This window comes from Salmo trutta, chromosome 35 (genome assembly GCF_901001165.1).
Source record: "Salmo trutta chromosome 35, fSalTru1.1, whole genome shotgun sequence".
Taxonomy (NCBI): Eukaryota; Metazoa; Chordata; class Actinopteri; order Salmoniformes; family Salmonidae; genus Salmo; species Salmo trutta.
The window spans coordinates 32890077-32908985 of record NC_042991.1 but is presented as its reverse complement, the minus strand read 5'-3'; the positions used below and the strand labels follow the sequence as shown (position 1 = coordinate 32908985).

At 41.9% G+C, this 18909-nt stretch overlaps 1 protein-coding gene across 8 annotated transcripts in view; it reads left to right on the top strand.

Annotated features, from left to right (window-relative positions):
* LOC115175105 (MAP/microtubule affinity-regulating kinase 3) overlaps nucleotides 1-18909 on the top strand; it is a 111032-nt gene that overhangs the window by 58712 nt on the left and 33411 nt on the right. For all 8 annotated transcript variants that reach the window (XM_029734296.1, XM_029734293.1, XM_029734294.1 and 5 more), the window contains exons 4-7: nucleotides 905-953; nucleotides 14471-14536; nucleotides 16263-16333; nucleotides 18071-18127. In XM_029734296.1, coding sequence (XP_029590156.1) covers nucleotides 905-953; nucleotides 14471-14536; nucleotides 16263-16333; nucleotides 18071-18127 — 243 coding nt within the window. The remainder of the gene's footprint in view (nucleotides 1-904; nucleotides 954-14470; nucleotides 14537-16262; nucleotides 16334-18070; nucleotides 18128-18909) is intronic.

Here is an 18909-nt window from a genome sequence, read left to right as displayed (position 1 = left end):
CAAGGAGTGTAAATACTTTCTGAAGGCACTGTAGATGGAGGGAGGAAGGAACGGGGAAGGACTACCCAGGGCACCCCCCATGGGCCAATCACATAAATGTGGCCAGAGACAGGAGCGAGCGACTGTCCTGCTCTCTCATGAAGGAGGGAAAGAGGGAGGGAGGAAATGAAAATAGGGAGAGGGAAAGAAAAGCAGAGGAAGTGTTTAGCAAACTTCCCAGAAAGTCAGAGTCTGGGAGAGTTGGAAGTCTCTCTCTCTCTCGTTCATGTGGAAGTAACTTGTGTGTGTGATTGTTTTTGGGGCGGTACGAGGTGTAGAAGACTTGAAGTTAACAATAAGAAAAGTATGTGTTTGTGTTGTGAGACTATGTGTGGAAACCTGTATTAAAGTACATACTTTAGTTTTACTGTCCAATATTGGCCTGTATACTGTCCCTCTCACAACCACAGAATGTAACCAGCTTTGCATCTGTTCTTCTACTGACAGTTGTAGCTGCTTCGCGTGATGTATTGTTGTCTCTACCTTCTTGCCCTTTGTGCTGTGCCAAATAATGTTTGTACCATGTGCTATTGTGCTGTTGCCATGTTGTGTTGCTACCATGCTGTGTTTTCATGTGTTGCTGCCATGCTATGTTGTTGTTGTCTTAAGTCTCTCTTTATGTGGTGTTGTGGTGTCTCTCTTGTGATGTGTGTGTTGCCCTATATTTTTATTTTGTTTTATTATTAATCCCCGCCCCTGTCCCCGCAGGAGGCCTTTTGGTAGGCCGTCATTGTAAATAAGAATTTGTTCTTAACTGACTTGCCTAGTTAAATGAAGGTTTATAAAAAAAATATTGAAATATCTGGATAAGAGAGAATGGTTTACTTCTTCTAAACGTCCTTTCTTTTTCTCTATCTGTCTTCAGCTCTTCAGGGAAGTCCGAATAATGAAGATTCTGAACCATCCAAACATTGGTAAGTGATTCACTGACATACTGACTTACATCTTGTTGGGGAAAAGTTAGGGCTGCACAATAGATTTTTGTAACAAATATTGCGATTTTACTTGAGATTTATAGATCAAAACACTTGGGTAAACTGTTGGAATTTTATGGTTGGAATACAGTGGGCACTTGGAATGCAGTTTTGTTTGGCATGACAATGAATGAAAAAGTAAGGAAAGAGATGGTTGTGACAGAGTAAGAACCAAAGTGTTGGTCAGTGTTTCCCTTGGGACCCTAATTGGCTTTAAATAGATGGGTACTGGCAGGGGTGCAACTTTGGTTTTAGAGTTGGGGGGGACATACATTTAAAAAAATGATTGTTATTTTTTATCATGTCGGATAAACACTCCGAACAGCCTGTCTGACCTCTCTGAGGCGTCACACATGGTCCTAAAGCGTACCGTTGCCTCGTATCACATTCCAATGATAAAACTGCAATTTCCGGTCACTGAATTGTTTGGTGAGCATGAAAACGATATAAACCATATGTCACGGCTGTTTGTCACTAGATCTCAACCCAATTGAACTCTTATGGGAGATTCTGGAGCGGCGCCTGAGGCAGCGGTTTCCACCATCAGTAAAACACCAGATTATGTCATTTCTCATGGAAGAATGGTGTTGCATACTTCCAGTTTAGTTCCAAACACTTGTAGAATCTATGCCAAGGTGCATTGAAGCTGTTCTGGCTCGTGGTGACCCAATGCCTTTTTTCTTTTGTTATCTGTACATTCAGACAAAGATTTTAGAATATTTTTTGCCATTTCATCTCTGATTTATGAACAAGCTGTTGCACAAACAATGCTGATTATAATCTACCACTGGTACAAGCCTGTATTAGAGCAAAGGTTTGCTAGCAACATTTTCCCTATCTCAGTGGATTTAGCTAGCCAGTTAGCTAATGAGCGATTAGCATTAAGGGTTAAAACAAAACATTTTGGCACATTAGCAGCTTGCTAAGACCAACTACCGTAAAACTTCAATTATATCCTGAGTCTCGAATAGCCGCCTGTCCATTTTTTATAGCCGGGTAACGACACACAATCAAATAAAAAAACATTTTATTTGTCACATGCGCCGAGTACAACAGGTAGACCTTACAGTGAAATGCTTACTTAGGGCTTGTAAGTAAGCATTTCACTGTAAGGTCTACACCGGTTGTATTCGGCACGTGACAAATACAATTTGATTTGATCTGACATAAATACCTGTCAGCACCTGTTTCAAATAAACGTTGGGTCTAAAGTAATTGTTTACGAGGTTACCATGAATTACTATTAATTGTTTACAAGCTTTAATGTTTGATTTGTTACATTAAATAATTCAGTAACGACTCAGAGAAAATTATGTCAATCATCTGATTTTATCGGCAGTAAGAAACTGCTAGCCATTGGCTGCTATCAGCTGAGAACTGCTAGCTAACTGGCAAGCACAAAAACAAAAACAACTTCGGGAGTACAGAACTAGGTGCCGATCTCGTCATACTCATATTCGTAATTGTTTCCGTTTTATCACAATTCATACTCGTAATCGGATTTACTCGCGATTGGAAAACCCGGAAGTGTGCTTTAAATGCCGGTAAAGCCTTTACCTCATGTGCACATTATTGAGCTGTCACTCAGAGCTCATCTCAAAACGCATCGTTTTGTTCCTTCATTACTGAGCTGTCACTCAGAGCTCATCGCAGAGCTCATCGTTTTGTTCCTTCATTACTGAGCTGTCACTCAAAGCTCATCTCAGAGCGCATCGTTATGTTCCTTCACTACTGAGCTGTCACTCAGAGCTCATCGTTATGTTCCTTCATTACTGAGCTATCACTCAGAGCGCATCGTTATGTTCCTTCACTACTGAGCTGTCACTCAAAGCTCATCGTTTTGTTCCTTCATTACTGAGCTGTCACTCAGAGCTCATCTCAGAGCGCATCGTTATGTTCCTTCACTACTGAGCTGTCACTCAGAGCTCATCGTTATGTTCCTTCATTACTGAGCTGTCACTCAGAGCGCATCATTATGTTCCTTCACTCATTCACACACATTGTTAACTTCTATGGGCTAGCGTCCCACCTGCGGGACACAGCCAGTGAAATATCAGGGCGGCAAATTAAAAAACAACAAAATGTCATAATTCAACTTTCTCAAACATACAACTATTTTACACCTTTTTAAAGATACACTTCTCCTTGATGTAACCACATTGTCCGATTTCAAAAAGGCTTTACAGCGAAAGCAAAACATTAGATTATGTTAGGAGAGTACATAGACAAAAATAATCACACAGCCATTTTCCTCGCAAGGACATGTGTCAATAAAACCGAAAACACAGCTAAATGAAGCACTAACCTTTGACGATCTTCATCAGATGACACTCCTAGGACATTATGTTACACAATACATGTATGTTTTGTTCGATTAAGTTCATATTTATATCCAAAAACAGCATTTTACATTGGCGCGTGATGTTCAGAAAATGTATTCCCACCAAAATGTCCGGTGAATGTGCACATCAATTTACAAAAATACTCATCATAAACATTGACAAAATAAATAACAATTATTTAAAGATTTATAGATAGACTACCCCTGGATGCAACCGCTGTGTCAGATTTTAAAATAGCTTTACGGAGAAAGCACATTTTTCAATATTCTGAGTACATAGCTCAGCCATCACGGTGAGCTATTCAGACACCCGCCAAGTTCGGAGCAACCTAAACTCAGAATTAGTATTAGAAATATTCTCTTACCTTTGCTGATCTTCGTCAGAATGCACTCCCAGGACAGCTACTTCCACAAGAAATGTTGTTTTTGTTCGAAATAATCCATATTTATGTACAAATACCTCCGTTTTGTTCGTGTGTACAGATCACTTATCCAAAGACATAATGCGCGAGCGCAGAACGAGAGACGAAAAGTCAAAATGTTCCATTACCGTACTTAGAAGCATGTCAAACGCTGTTTAAAATCAATCTTTATGGTATTTTTAACGTAAAATTGCGATAATATTCCAACCGGACAATAGCGTATTCATTCAAGAAGAAAAAGAAGGAACGGCGTACTCGTGTGACCGTGCATATCCAATCCCTTTGTTGCCAGGCAGACCACTCAGTAACTGAGCTCCTATACTCTGCCCAGTGACAAGAGAAGGCTCAAACCACTTTCTGAAGGCTTTAGACAGCCAATGGAAGCCTTAGGAAGTGCAACGTCACCCCACAGACACTGTAGCTTCGATAGAGAATTAAAAGAACTACAATTCTCAGACTTTCCACTTCCTGCTTAGATTTTTCTCAGGTTTTTGCCTGCCATTCACCATTCAAACAGTTTTAGAAACTTCAGAGTGTTTTCTATCCAAATCTACTATATATAATATGCATATTCTAGTTTCTGGGCCAGAGTAGTAACCTGTTTAAATTGGGTATGTTTTTCATCCGGCCGTGAAAATACTGCTCCCTAGCCCAGACAGGTTAAATGACCCTGGCAGATGAAAATGCACATGATTTACTTACTTAGTCCTATTCAATAATTAACAAAATAGTCTAATAAATAGCCTAATGCATGGCTGGCTACTACTGCCTGCATTTACTCCAGACAGATTTAGATGAAGGTAGACTAATTCACTTGTCCCATCTATTGTTTCACTTTCGAGAGGAGCAAAGCTTTTCTCTCACGACAGTTATGCCACAGTGTTTGTACAATCAAAGTAAACTATTTACATTTGGCATTTTATTTTTTAATGATCTGTCGCTCGGTAAACATGCCTGGCAGAGAAATGCATGGGCATGGATCACAACATAACAACAGATGTCAGCAATGGAATAATTATATGGACAGACAAAGTAGGGCTACTAAACAACGCCAAGTAAACAGACTAAAACAACCATATGGCCTCAGCAAAGTCGACATGAATTAAATGGATGGAACAACAATGACTCTGATTCATACACAATGTTTGGAAAAGGGGAAACGTGTGCCCTGAGGTGAGTGAAAGAAACAGAGCCGTGTGTCTGTCTGGGGAAATGAGAGCAGACGGAGAGCGGCCTTTTCTAATACAATCAATGTAGCAGGTTCAACTGATTTACCCCGGCCCATTTCTTAACAGACAGACGAACTAGCCAATAGTTGTTTGAAGCACACAGTGCTTCACACTGTTCGAGTGAAAGAGAGATGCGTGCTGGCAGATGAAAATTGCTTTTTTCTTATTACAGAAAAAGACAAAAAATACTTGTCATAATCATATTCAGAAAATTGTTCATATCCGTTACAATACTAGTTTTGTCTCACACCCCTCTACAGAACCTTAGAAATCAGATGGTCACTCTAGTGGCGAAAGTAAGATCTGCTGTAAATGCACAGTCAAAGAGGAGAATAATTATTCTGTCAATGATTTTTTTTATTTTTTTTACATTTATAGAGGCATACTAAGACAATAAACGTGACACCGTGTGTAAATGATAACAAATTAGTGCAGGGAATGAAGAAATTGATTAAAATGCTGGAATTAAACAATTACCAAGCAAATGAGCAAAAGCTGTGATCATAAAGGAAATAGAGGCCTGGCTCAAATATTTAAGTGATTTAAGCAAATAAACATTAACTAGCGTTTGCAGAGAGAAAGTTACACAAACAAATAGTATAATATAGAAAACTTGGATTTATATTAAGAATCAAAGTGGAAAGCTGTGTCCTTGTTTGGAAAAATCTGTTGACTGCATGCAGAGTGAATCTCGGACACAAGGAACTGCCTGTTTGAGTGACAGGGGGCTGGGCTTGGTGTGTGTGAGATCGGGAAGTAGCCAAAAGAGGAGGGACTGAGAGAGAACTTGTCAACATGAGCAATATCTTGTGATATGGTGTTGATTTCAATTTGGTCATATTCGGGATATGAATGGAAATTCAATCAAATATTGGCACAAACCGAAAATGTAAACACAAAGCAGGTACTTAATAATTTTTGAAGACATGAACAACATTATGCAAGTTAGCTATCAACCGTAGCCTAAGGAGCAGTAGCTTCCTAACTTTACATAAATGTGAGTAAATCTATCTTATTAGCTTAGCAAGTAGGCTTGGGCTGAATACAGTATACCGGGGTATTTGGAAAAACCACAGGATAATTTTTCAATACCGTTGAAACAATTTCTTTACGTTTTTTTATTTATTTGTAGCTACTTAAGTAAATGCCTGCAGTAAACTTGTGCAATATGTTATGATATAAAGAAGATTGCATTCTTCATTTTACCTGTCACATCATTTTTCATTATGCAATTTACCGATAGTCCCCAGTCGCGTGGTGTTTGTTTACAAGCCCGAGAGACCGGAGCCTTAAGCCTCTCTAGGGTATGTGGGACGAAATCGTCCCACCTACTCAACAGCCAGTGGAATCCCGTGGCACGATTTTCAAATTTTTTAGATATGCTATTACTTCAATTTCTCAAACATATGACTATTTTACACCATTTTAAAGACAAGACTCTCGTTAATCTAACCACACTGTCCGATTTCAAAAAGGCTTTACAACGAAAGCAAAATATTAGATTATGTCAGCAGAGTACCCAGCCAGAAATAATCAGACACCCATTTTTCAAGCTAGCATATAATGTCACAAAAACCCAAACCACAGCTAAATGCAGCACTAACCTTTGATGATCTTCATCAGATGACACTCCTAGGACATTATGTTATACAATACATGCATGTTTTGTTCAATCAAGTTCATATTTATATCAAAAACCAGCTTTTTACATTAGCATGTGACGTTCAGAACTAGCATATCCACCGCAAACTTCCGGTGAATTTACTAAATTACTCACAAAAAACATAACAATTATTTTAAGAATTATAGATACAGAACTCCTTTATGCAATCGCTATGTCCGATTTTAAAATAGCTTTTCGGCGAAAGCACATTTTGCAATATTCTGAGTAGATAGCTCGCCATCACGGGCTAGCTATTTTGAACCCCACCATGTTTGGCCCTCACCAAACTCAGATTTACTATAATAAAAATTGGATTACCTTTGCTGTTCTTCGTCAGAATGCACTCCCAGGACGTCTACTTCAATAACAAATGTTGGTTTGGTTCAAAATAATCCATAGTTATGTTCAAATATCCTCTGTTTTGTTTGTGCGTTCAAGACACTATCCGAAGGGTGACGAAGGGTGACGTGCCCGACGCGTTTCGTGACAAAAAAATTCTAAATATTCCATTACCGTACTTCGAAGCATGTCAACCGCTGTTTAAAATCAATTTTTATGCGATTTTTCTCGTTAAAAAAAAGATAATATTCCGACCGGGAAACCCTGTTTTCGTTCAAAGATGAAAAAATAAAAACATGGTGTCGGCTCGTGCACGGCCCCCAGTCTCATTGTTCTCTGATCGACCACTATCCAAATGCGCTACTGTTTTTCAGCCAGGGCCTGCAAAGGCATCATTCAACGTTTGGCCGCCTTCTGAGAGCCTATGGGAGCCGTAGGAAGTGTCACGTTACAGCAGAGATCCTCAGTTTTCAATAAAGAGAGTGTAGAAGCCCAAGAAATGGTCAGACAGGCCACTTCCTGTAAGGAGTCTTCTCAGGTTTTTGCCTGCCATATGAGTTCTGTTATACTCACAGACACCATTCAAACAGTTTTAGAAACTTTAGGGTGTTTTCTATCCAAAGCCAATAATTATATGCGTATTCTAGTTTCTGGGCAGTAGTAATAACCAGATTAAATCGGGTACGTTTTTTATCCGGCTGGGCAAATACTGCCCCCTACCCTAGAGAGGTTAGAGTCACTCACTGTTGTGCAGAATGCGCCAGGTGATCTAGTTACAGTATGGAGTTCACAACTAAATGTTTACCAGCTAGATAACTTATAACTATTAAGTTAACTGTCTAAAATGTGCTAATTGCTATGCGGTTGTGAATTTTGGTTTGCTAATTTAGTAGGTAGTTAGCTAAGTGGTTAGCTTCATCCACAGTCAAACATTCACTTCGTAACAGCAGAGAATTCGCTCCTGGATGAAGACCCTTGGTGTATAATATTTGTTTAGTGCATGCAGCAAACTGTGAGTAGCGTTTTTTGTAGTTACTTGTATAGTTTAGGTCGGAGTCTGTATAAAATGTTAAATGTGCTCGTTAGCATTTAGTTAGAATTCTCTTTGGGATGTTACCTGTACTTTTTACTATGTAATCCGAAGGTTAGCAATGTTATCAGTGGGATTTAAAGAGCGCCCTGTGTGTTTAATGCCGGTATTACCGAATATCCCAGTATGGCACAAGGTCAGTATGAAGGTATGACAATCTGGATGCCGTCCAAGCATATTAGGAAGCTTACTTAAATGTGAATAACTTTCGCTAACTAGCTTAGTTGAATTACTCTAGCTAGTAATTTGCATATAGTTAGTTTACAGGACTAACTAGCCAGAGTTATTCACGTTTATATTAGCTTGGTAATCTAGTTAGTTTGAGTTATTCACATTTAAGTATGTGAATACATGCAAATAACTCTAGCTAGCTAGCCCTGCAAGCTAACTTAGTTGAATGAATCTAGCTAGCTAGCAAACTAACTAGCTAGAGTAATTCAACTAACTTAAGTGAAATATAAATAACTGTAGATACAGTAGCTAACCAACTACTTAGTTTACAATAGGACAAAACAATTAACATTTTAAACTTAGCTACTGCTCTTACTCTCTTAAAAAAAATTATATTCAATTTAATAAATACAAAATTAGCCCATAAGGTTACGGGGCAATTATGTAGGCAGGAGTGCAGATACGAAAAACAGTACATGAACATTTACAGTACATGAACATATGACGGTTTCATGCCTCCAAATTTTCACGAGGTGCTTCCAAATTGTTTACATCTCCAGTTTTACACTTTCCTAGCATATTTTAACAAAGTGGAAATGGTCCCTTCACTTTCAATTAGGATTTTCTTTCATCTCTTGAATGAATGGCCTCATTACCAGTAGAAATGGCAGCTGCCATCCTTTCCTAAGTCCTCTTCCCCTTCTCCCTTGTCCCATGTTTGGGAATTCCTCTCCTGAGTGGTGACACCCCCATCCCCCAACTTTATTCTAATCCCTCGGTCGGAAATCCCCCTTTATTTTTCCAGAGTGTTCCCATTTCCTCTCTCTCACAGACACACACACACACACACACACAGCGACCTTCTTCCTGGGGGTACAAAAGCCTGTTTGTGTCACTCTTTGTGTGTGTGTGTGTCATTAAGCCCTGGCGATCATCTAGCAGGTCCCCTCTGCTCCCCCTCTCATGTACTCCACCACCACAACACACACCACAATACACACACGACACGCACAGACACACTGTGTGTGTGTGTGTGTGTGTGTGTGAGAGGAAGCAAAAGAATGAGAACAGTCTGGGAAAATAAGGGGGGAATTCCTACCTATGGATTAAAAAAGTTGGTAATGAGAACGTCACCACTCGACAAAAGATGTCGTTTTTACTTGAATTTCACAATGCATCTGCTATCATTTTTTATTTAATTAAAAAATTTTTTATTACTTTTTACCCCTTTTTCTCCCCAATTTCGTGATATCCCATTGGTAGTTAGTCTTGTCCCATCGCTGCAACTCCCGTACGGACTCAGGAGAGGCGAAGGTCGAGAGCCATGCATCCCACGAAACACGACGCTGCCAAGCCGCAGGGTCGTGACACACTGCTCGCTTAACCCGGAAGCCATCCGCACCAATGTGTCAGAGGAAACAACTGGTGACCGTGTCTGCGAGAGTCGAAAAGCTTCCCAAATCAAAAAGCCCTGGATTAACACAGAGGTTGGCACTAAACTGAAGGACAGGACTTCCTCTCACGAGGCTATCGCAGACAACACTGAGGCTACGGCTAAGGACAGGAACAAATACAATAAGTCCTTTTACGAACCTGCAGAGTCAAGAAACTAGCAAAAGGACAATATAGGAATAAGGGGGAATCATATTACACAGCCTCAGATGCACACTGCATGTTGCAGGGGCTACAGTCCAGTATGGATTAAAAAGGAAGACCCAGTAATCTGCCCAATGATGCCTCTCTACCAGACAAACTTTTATGCACGCTTCGACAATAACACCATCGAATGGGTGTGAAGGTCGGGTGTGAATTCCGGGTGTGAGGACAGTCTGGGTGATCTTGCTCTCTGTGGCCGACGTAAGGTCTTTAATCAGGTCAACATCCACCAAGACCGTGGGGCCCGACTGTATTCCAGGGTGCATTTTTAGAGCATGCGCAGAACAGCTGGCAGGCATATTCACTGTCATTTTCAACCTCTCCTTGTCCTGGTCTGTAATCCCCCTGTTTTAAGATGACCACCATCATTCCTGTTCCCAAGGCTTCCTGCCACAATGACTACCACCCTGTAGCACACACATCTGTAATTATAAAGTCCTTTGAAATGCTGGTTTATGGCACACATCAACTCTATCATCCCAGAAACCCTAGACCCACACCAATTTGCATACCGCATACGACGCAATCTAAATTGCACTTCATGTGGCCCTTACCCACCTAGATAAGAGCAATACCTATGCGAGAATGCTGTTCGTTGACTACAGCTCAGCGTTCAACACCATTATCCCCTCCAAGCTCATCACCAAACTTAGCACCCTAGGACTGAACACCTTCCTCTGCCACTGTATGCTGGACTTCCTGATGGGCCTACCCCAGGTGGTGAGGGTAGGCAACATCACCTCTGCCATGCCCACCCTCAACATGGGGGCCCGACAGGGGTATGTGCATATTCCCCTCCTGTACTTCCTGTTCACCCATTACTTTACACATTAGTTGGGTTATCAAGGCGTTTGCGGATACAGTGTAGGACCATGTTGACAGCGTCAACTCTGTAGGCGAACTGCAGTGGGTTGAGGTAGCCGTTCAAGCAGGACACCTTTTTTTGGGGACTAGAACAATGATGGAGGATTTTAAACAGGCAGGAACCGTTTCTTAAAACTGCATTGTTGGTTAAGGGCTTGTCAGTAAGCATTTCACCTGTTGTATTCAGCATGTAACAAATACAATTTGATTTGAACAGTGCATTGCTCTAGTGATTGGTTGAATATTTTCATGGAAACTGAGAGAGTTGGTCAGCGCAGTGCTTAAGTGTGGCTGGAGAGTCCTTGTCCGAGGCAGCAGCCTTCCTGGTGTTCTGTTTCCTAAAGAGTCTGTTGACCTCTTGCTCTGTGATGACCAGGGGTGGGGGCTTCCTGGGATGGCAGATGGATAGAGGAGAGAGGTGCCTAGAGAGGAAGGGAGGGGTGTGGGGTATTGTCCTGGTGATGGAGGGGCGTTTGTGAGTCAAAGCTACAGTAAAACTGGGTTACTGTATTCAGCAGTGAGGGGTCGTCTGATATCGTGGGAGCTTTTGGTTTGTAGGTCGTAATTTGTTTTAGTCCTTTTCAGACAGACCAGCAGTCATTTGTTTTTAGTAATTTCAGACCAGCAGTCATTTGTTTTTAGTAATTTCAGAAGAGCAGGCAGCAGCAGTCGTTGCTGGAGAACTGTTGCTCCAGCCTGACTTTGTACTGCTGTTTGGCTTCCTTAATTCCGAAGTGTAGCTTTTGGGTGGTCCAAATTTTACGGCGCATGGTTGGCCATCGTCTGGTTAGGCCTGGGGGAAGAGACTGTTTCCCTTTTTTTTGGTGCTTCTCACTCCCAACTTCTCTTCTGCTGACCCACTTTCTCACTCCCTCGCTCCCTCAACCCAGGTAGGTCAGTGCAGAAGGAGGGAGATAGGGAGGGTGATGAAGAGGGAGACTGATGGAGACCGACTGAAGGAGAAAGCAAGATGGAGGGAGAGATACAAGACTAAATGATACCGACAGGGAAAGAGCGAGAGAATAGAGGGAGTCAGACTGAAGAAGACTGAGGGGGAGAGAGACCGAGACTGTGGGATTAGTTGGCTATGGTCTCATTTCAGAACAGCGTGTGGCTGCACCAACATGAAACCTCTAAAATCTGTTTTATTTTTTTTGCCTGATTCCATTTTTTCCCAAATTCTGTTTCCTGGGTGAAAAAACAAAACAACAAAATTGGATGTTTTAAGTCCACAACAATGTTTAAACCACATCAGGAGACCATTTTTGAGGTCTGGGAAAATGTAAGAAAATTAGATTTTTGGGTGCAGCTACCTTTTTAATGGAAGTGCTCACCAGGAAGAGACCGTTGTTTGGTTAAGGCAGAGTTTTGGGTGCAGCTACCTTTTTAATGGAAGTGCTCACCAGGAAGAGACCGTTGTTTGGTTAAGGCAGAGTTTTGGGTGCAGCTACCTTTTTAATGGAAGTGCTCACCAGGAAGAGACCGTTGTTTGGTTAAGGCAGAGTTTTGGGTGCAGCTACCTTTTTAATGGAAGTGCTCACCAGGAAGAGACCGTTGTTTGGTTAAGGCAGAGTTTGCAAAACAAATGGCCACTGGCTTGATTCAAATAATGATGAAATCATTCTGTCAGGCTACTTTGAAGTTAACATTTTAATTGAGAAGGTTTTTAGAAGAAAAAAAAGGTTATCGTTAGCATCATCGCTAACGGCTGCACAAAGTATAGACATGCACACAGACAGGGGAATTCCTGTGCTGTTTCAGAAAGTTGCACAAAAATACAAATCACTGATGCATTGTGTTCATGTCTCACTTCATGTTCATGTCTTATGGCATGAACACAATGCATGTATCATGTCTCACTTCATGTTCATGTCTCACTCGGGCAAATTAATGCATTTCCTGTTAAGTTCAATAGATTTAGTTGATTTCCTACTAATTTTGATACATTTTTGAATATTGTAGAGTTCCGTTTTAATGTTTGGATGTTTGGATTCCTTGATTTCGTCCGCGTTCTTCGTAATGCGGATTTTATAAGGCCCTACAACATATGTTTGAAAAATCTGCAGCGTTTCTCCCCTAGACAATTTCTTCGTTGGGATGCAAAGTAGCCCAAAGCAACATTTTAAGCAGGCAGATGCATACAACGTTCAGATGACGCCAAAATTTGCTAAGAGTAGCAAGGTGAATTTCAGGCCAGATTTTAATTTTCAATAGTGTAATACAGCAAGGTTTCTATTCTTGGTGTGGAAACTCAGGGAGTGCAGTGTTGTTTTTTCTGTTCCAGCTCTAACACTCCTGTTTTGCCCAATCAAGGGCTTACTGATCAGTTTAGAAAGAGTTGGAATGAGTGTAAACAGACACTGTACATAAATTCTGTACAGATCTTAACAATGTCCGCAGGAGTTTTTGTCTCAGGTACCCAATATCAATATTGTCCAGCAGCTATCCTTATCCTGCAAAATGAGTGTGTTCTGGACACCCACAGACAGACAGTGAAATAGACAGTGATTCAGAAAGCGAGCTTTAGCCTGCTAGTACGGGGCTTTTCCACCTAACTGTAGGCTTTGATTTCACAGTTACATTCCTTCAGCCTAGTGCTTTGTGTCTAGTCACACATGCACGCATACACACAAGCTGAGTTATCTGCTCAGGTGGTGATTGTGGGCTCGAGGCTGCAGCAGCAGAGTTGCAGTGAGCTGCTATGGTAGACTGTCTGTCTGTCTGTCTGTCTGTCTGTCTGTCTGTCTGTCTGTCTGTCTGTCTGTCTGTCTGTCTGTCTGTCTGTCTATATGTCTGTCTATATGTCTATATGTCTGTCTATATGTCTGTATGTCTGTATGTCTGTCTATATGTCTGTCTGTCTCTGTCTATATGTCTGTCTGTCTCTGTCTATATGTCTGTCTGTCTATATTTCTGCATGTCTGTCTCTGTCTGCCTGCTTGTCTGTCTCTGTCTCTGGCCCTCAGGCTTGTCTGTCTCTGTCTCTGGCCCTCAGGCTTGTCTGTCTCTCTGGCCCTCAGGCCTGTCTGTCTCTCTGGCCCTCAGGCCTGTCTTTCTGTCTCTCTGGCCCTCAGGCCTGTCTGTCTGTCTCTCTGGCCCTCAGGTGTGTCTGTCTGTCTCTGGCCCTCAGGCCTGTCTGTCTGTCTCATGTGACTGCATCCTGGGAACAGAACAGCCAGCGCTACTGCATCTATACTGTCCTGAGGCAACCTGGCTAATTTCAATTCATTGGCATAGAAAACATACTGTATATTTACATTGCCAAAGCAAGTGAAATAGATAATAAACAAAAGTTAAATAACCTCCCTTTCTCTCTTTGCCTCTTCTCACTTTTTCTTTTTCCGCCTCTCTCTCTCTCCCTCTCTTCCCTTTTCTTTCTCCCTCTCTTCCCTTTTCTTTCTCCGCCCCTCTCCCTCTCTCTCTCCCTCTCTTCCCTTTTCTTTCTCCGCCCCTCTCCCTCTCTCTCTCCCCTCTCTCTTTCCCTCTCTCTCTCCCTCTCTTCCCTTTTCTTTCTCCGCCCCTCTCCCTCTCTCTCTCCTTCTCCCTCTCTCTCTCCCTCTCCCTCTCCCTCTCCCTCTCTCTCTCCCTCTCTTCCCTTTTCTTTCTCCGCCTCTCTCCCTCTCTCTCTCCTTCTCCCTCTCTCTCTCCCTCTCTCTTTCTTTCCCTCTCTCTTCTTCCACAGTGAAACTGTTTGAGGTGATAGAGACTGAGAAGACTCTCTACCTGGTGATGGAATATGCCAGTGGAGGTAAGTTACATTTTACATTACATTTTAGTCATTTAGCAGACGCTCTTATCCAGAGCGACTTACAGTAGTGAAAGCATGCATTTCATACATTTTTTTTTCTGTGCTGGCCCCCCATGGGAATCGAACCCACAACCCTGGTGTTGCAAACACCATGCTCTACCAACTGAGCTACAGGGAAGGCTGTACTTAGTTACTTAGTAATATGCCAGTGGAGGTAAGTTACTTAGGAATATGCCAGTGGAGGTAAGTTACTTAGTAATATGCCAGTGGAGGTAAGTTACTTAGTAATATGCCAGTGGAGGTAAGTTACTTAGTAATATGCCAGTGGAGGTAAGTTACTTAGGAATATGCCAGTGGAGGTAAGTTACTTAGGAATATGCCAGTGGAGGTAAGTTACTTAGGAATATGCCAGTGGAGGTAAGTTACTTAGGAATATGCCAGTGGAGGTAAGTTACTTAGGAATATGCCAGTGGAGGTAAGTTACTTAGGAATATGCCAGTGGAGGTAAGTTACTTAGTAATATGCCAGTGGAGGTAAGTTACTTAGGAATATGCCAGTGGAGGTAAGTTACTTAGGAATATGCCAGTGGAGGTAAGTTACTTAGGAATATGCCAGTGGAGGTAAGTTACTTAGTAATATGCCAGTGGGGGTAAGTTACTTAGTAATATGCCAGTGGAGGTAAGTTACTTAGTAATATGCCAGTGGAGGTAAGTTACTTAGTAATATGCCAGTGGAGAGAAGTTACTTAGTAATATGCCAGTGGAGAGAAGTTACTTAGTAATATGCCAGTGGAGGTAAGTTACTTAGTAATATGCCAGTGGGGGTAAGTTACTTAGTAATGTGCCAGTGGAGGTAAGTTACTTAGTAATATGCCAGTGGGGGTAAGTTACTTAGTAATGTGCCAGTGGGGGTAAGTTACTTAGTAATATGCCAGTGGGGGTAAGTTACTTAGTAATATGCCAGTGGGGGTAAGTTACTTAGTAATATGCCAGTGGAGGTAAGTTACTTAGTAATATGAGGTACGGTAAATAGTGTAGTACAGAGTACACTAATATTTATAATATGCTTTGAGAATAATGCATGAAAAGCTCCTGAATATTAAATGCAGGTATTATCATCCTGATTCTACCAGTGTAGTATGCCACCCTCCTCTTGAAGAGCTACCAGGTGCTATCCTGTACTAACACACCTGCTTCAGGCACTCAAGGTCCTGATGAGTTGCCTGTTTAGTAGAATCAGATGGCAGGGCTGGAGCAAAAGCCAGCATAACCAGTAGCTCTCCAGGAGGAGGTTTGGTCTGCCTCCTGCTATTTATATAGTACTTTATAATAATGCATAATATTGCCTTACCTATGACAAATGAGGCTGCCTAACTAGCAATTTATGCTTTCAGACATATGACTTTACATTTAATTTGGAGGACTGAGAGGAAGTTGTGGCATGTCTCCATTCAGTCAAAGTTTAACTTAAACTCTCTATCTCTCCCTCTCTCTCCCCCCTCTTTCTCTCTGTCCCTCTCCATCCATCCACCCTCTCTCTCCCTCTCTCTCCCTCTCTCTCCCTCTCTCTCCCTCTCTCCCCCCTCTCTACCCCCTCTCTCCCCCTCGCTCTCTCTCTCTGTTTCGCTCCCCTTCTCTCTCTCTCTCTCTCTCTCTCGCTTTCCCTCCCTCCCTACCCACCTCTATCTCTCCTCCCTCTCGCCCCCCTTCCCCCTTTCTCCTTCCAGGGGAGGTCTTTGACTACCTCGTAGCACATGGGAGGATGAAGGAGAAGGAGGCCAGGGCTAAATTTAGACAGGTACCGCAGTGGACTGGATTCAGCCCCACACACACACGCACAGACACACTAAGACACACCATGTTCAAAGACACCCTAGCTGGGTGTCACAGACACACACACACAGACACACACACACAGACTTTCAAGCCAACCGACTTGGCAGGACTGAGCCCTGCGAGGAAAAAACAATTCGCTTGGCCAACACTACCCTAAGAGATATATAGCCTACATAAGTTCTGCCAGTGGACGAGAGCTGCATTATCAACAACAGAGAAGGCAGCAAACGTAGAGCTCATTGGTCAGTGTTTCCAACTAACACTGTCAAACGTAGAGGTCATTGGTCAGTGTTTCCAACTAACACTGTCAAACGTAGAGCTCATTGGTCAGTGTTTCCAACTAACACTGTCAAACGTAGAGCTCATTGGTCAGTGTTTCCAACTAACACTGTCAAACGTAGAGCTCATTGGTCAGTGTTTCCAACTAACACTGTCAAACGTAGAGCTCATTGGTCAGTGTTTCCAACTAACACTGTCAAACGTAGAGCTCATTGGTCAGTGTTTCCAACTAACACTGTCAAACGTAGAGCTCATTGGTCAGTGTTTCCAACTAACACTGTCAAACGTAGAGCTCATTGGCCAGTGTTTCCAACTAACACTGTCAAACGTAGAGCTCATTGGCCAGTGTTTCCAACTAACACTGTCAAACGTAGAGCTCATTGGTCAGTGTTTCCAACTAACACTGTCAAACGTAGAGCTCATTGGCCAGTGTTTCCAACTAACACTGTCAAACGTAGAGCTCATTGGCCAGTGTTTCCAACTAACACTGTCAAACGTAGAGCTCATTGGCCAGTGTTTCCAACTAACACTGTCAAACGTAGAGCTCATTGGCCAGTGTTTCCAACTAACACTGTCAAACGTAGAGCTCATTGGCCAGTGTTTCCAACTAACACTGTCAAACGTAGAGCTCATTGGTCAGTGTTTCCAACTAACACTGTCAAACGTAGAGCTCATTGGCCAGTGTTTCCAACTAACACTGTCAAACGTAGAGCTCATTGGCCAGTGTTTCCAACTAACACTGTCAAACGTAGAGCTCATTGGCCAGTGTTTCCAACTAACACTGTCAAACGTAGAGCTCATTGGCCAGTGTTTCCAACTAACTATGATACTAGATAAGAGGATATTTGCATAAGGAAAGGGGAGGTTATAACTTCACATTGACCACTAGGCCTATTATTAATTGAGAACGAGGCAAAACTGTCACCAAAACAAAGAATTAGGAGACTGCAAAAATGTATTACCCCATTTGACAGTTACTTTATAACTACAACAATAACAATCAATGTATGTTATTGACGGTAATCAGTGAATAGCTAATTCTGTTCCTATCAGCCCCTGCTTACCTAGATGGGAAATCCACCAGATCTGAGACACACGCACACACACACACACACACACACACACACACACACACACACACACACACTGTTCTAGCCCCAAGGACGTCCCTGTTGTCTAATCAATGGAGTTCTGAGAGGTGTAAGTGCTGCGGTTGTATGTTGTTAATCATCCACACACACAGAGACACACACACACACTTTGTGATTCCCAAGCTCCTCTGCCATGTGTCAAACTCTGAAATGTCAAGGGCTGCCGTGTCTGTAGTTGTCTCGTGAAGAAGACCTAAAACATCATAGTACAACTGTCCAATAATATGTTCTAACTTGTAATTGTATGGTTTTGGTCCATTCCTTTCCAGATTGTGTCAGCTGTACAGTACTGCCATCAGAAACACATCGTACACAGAGACCTGAAGGTAATGAAGGCTTTATGCACACACACACACATACAGACACATACAGATGTAGGATCTTAATTTGAGCCAGTTTGCTATAGCAGGACAATGATCCAGCAGCAACAGGAAATGTGAGTTATTATGTGGATTATAATTAATGGACATGTTTTGTAAGGACTGATAACATTTTCTTAAGGGAAAATCAAGAAATGACAAACTTCAGAAGACTTCTTCACACTAGAACCACTAAATCAGTCGTCATTTAGACGACTCATTAATTACATTTTGAAAGTCATGCCCCTCTCACTCCAGACTTTTCCTAAATAAGTCTATTTAACACACTGTTGTTGTTACAATCATAATATCACGTACAGACCTGGTGTCATAGCGAGTTTTAGCAGGGCATGTCATTTTTTTGAATGGTTTTCCAGGGGAAAAATGACATGCCCTTATAAAATAGGGTTGCCCTTCCTTCTCCTCACAGTTCCCACTTTAGAATCACCCCGAAAACTGCCTCGAAACTGAACCTATACTGTAACTGAAACTAATTTCACAGATACAACAATAGATGAAATAAATGAATAAAGTATATTGGGGGAGAAAAGGGTCCACATGGATGTTTTCTAATTCTAATCTCCAAATGGTAAGTACCCTATATCAGTCCACCGAATCCAAGCAGTCTTATCAGTCTACTTTGGCCTACTTGGAGAACACAGTGAGAGCGTACGTCATCTACAATGGTATTAAAACCAAGACGAACGGGATGCATATTCTGCATTAGCGCTGCGACAAGATCTGAATGG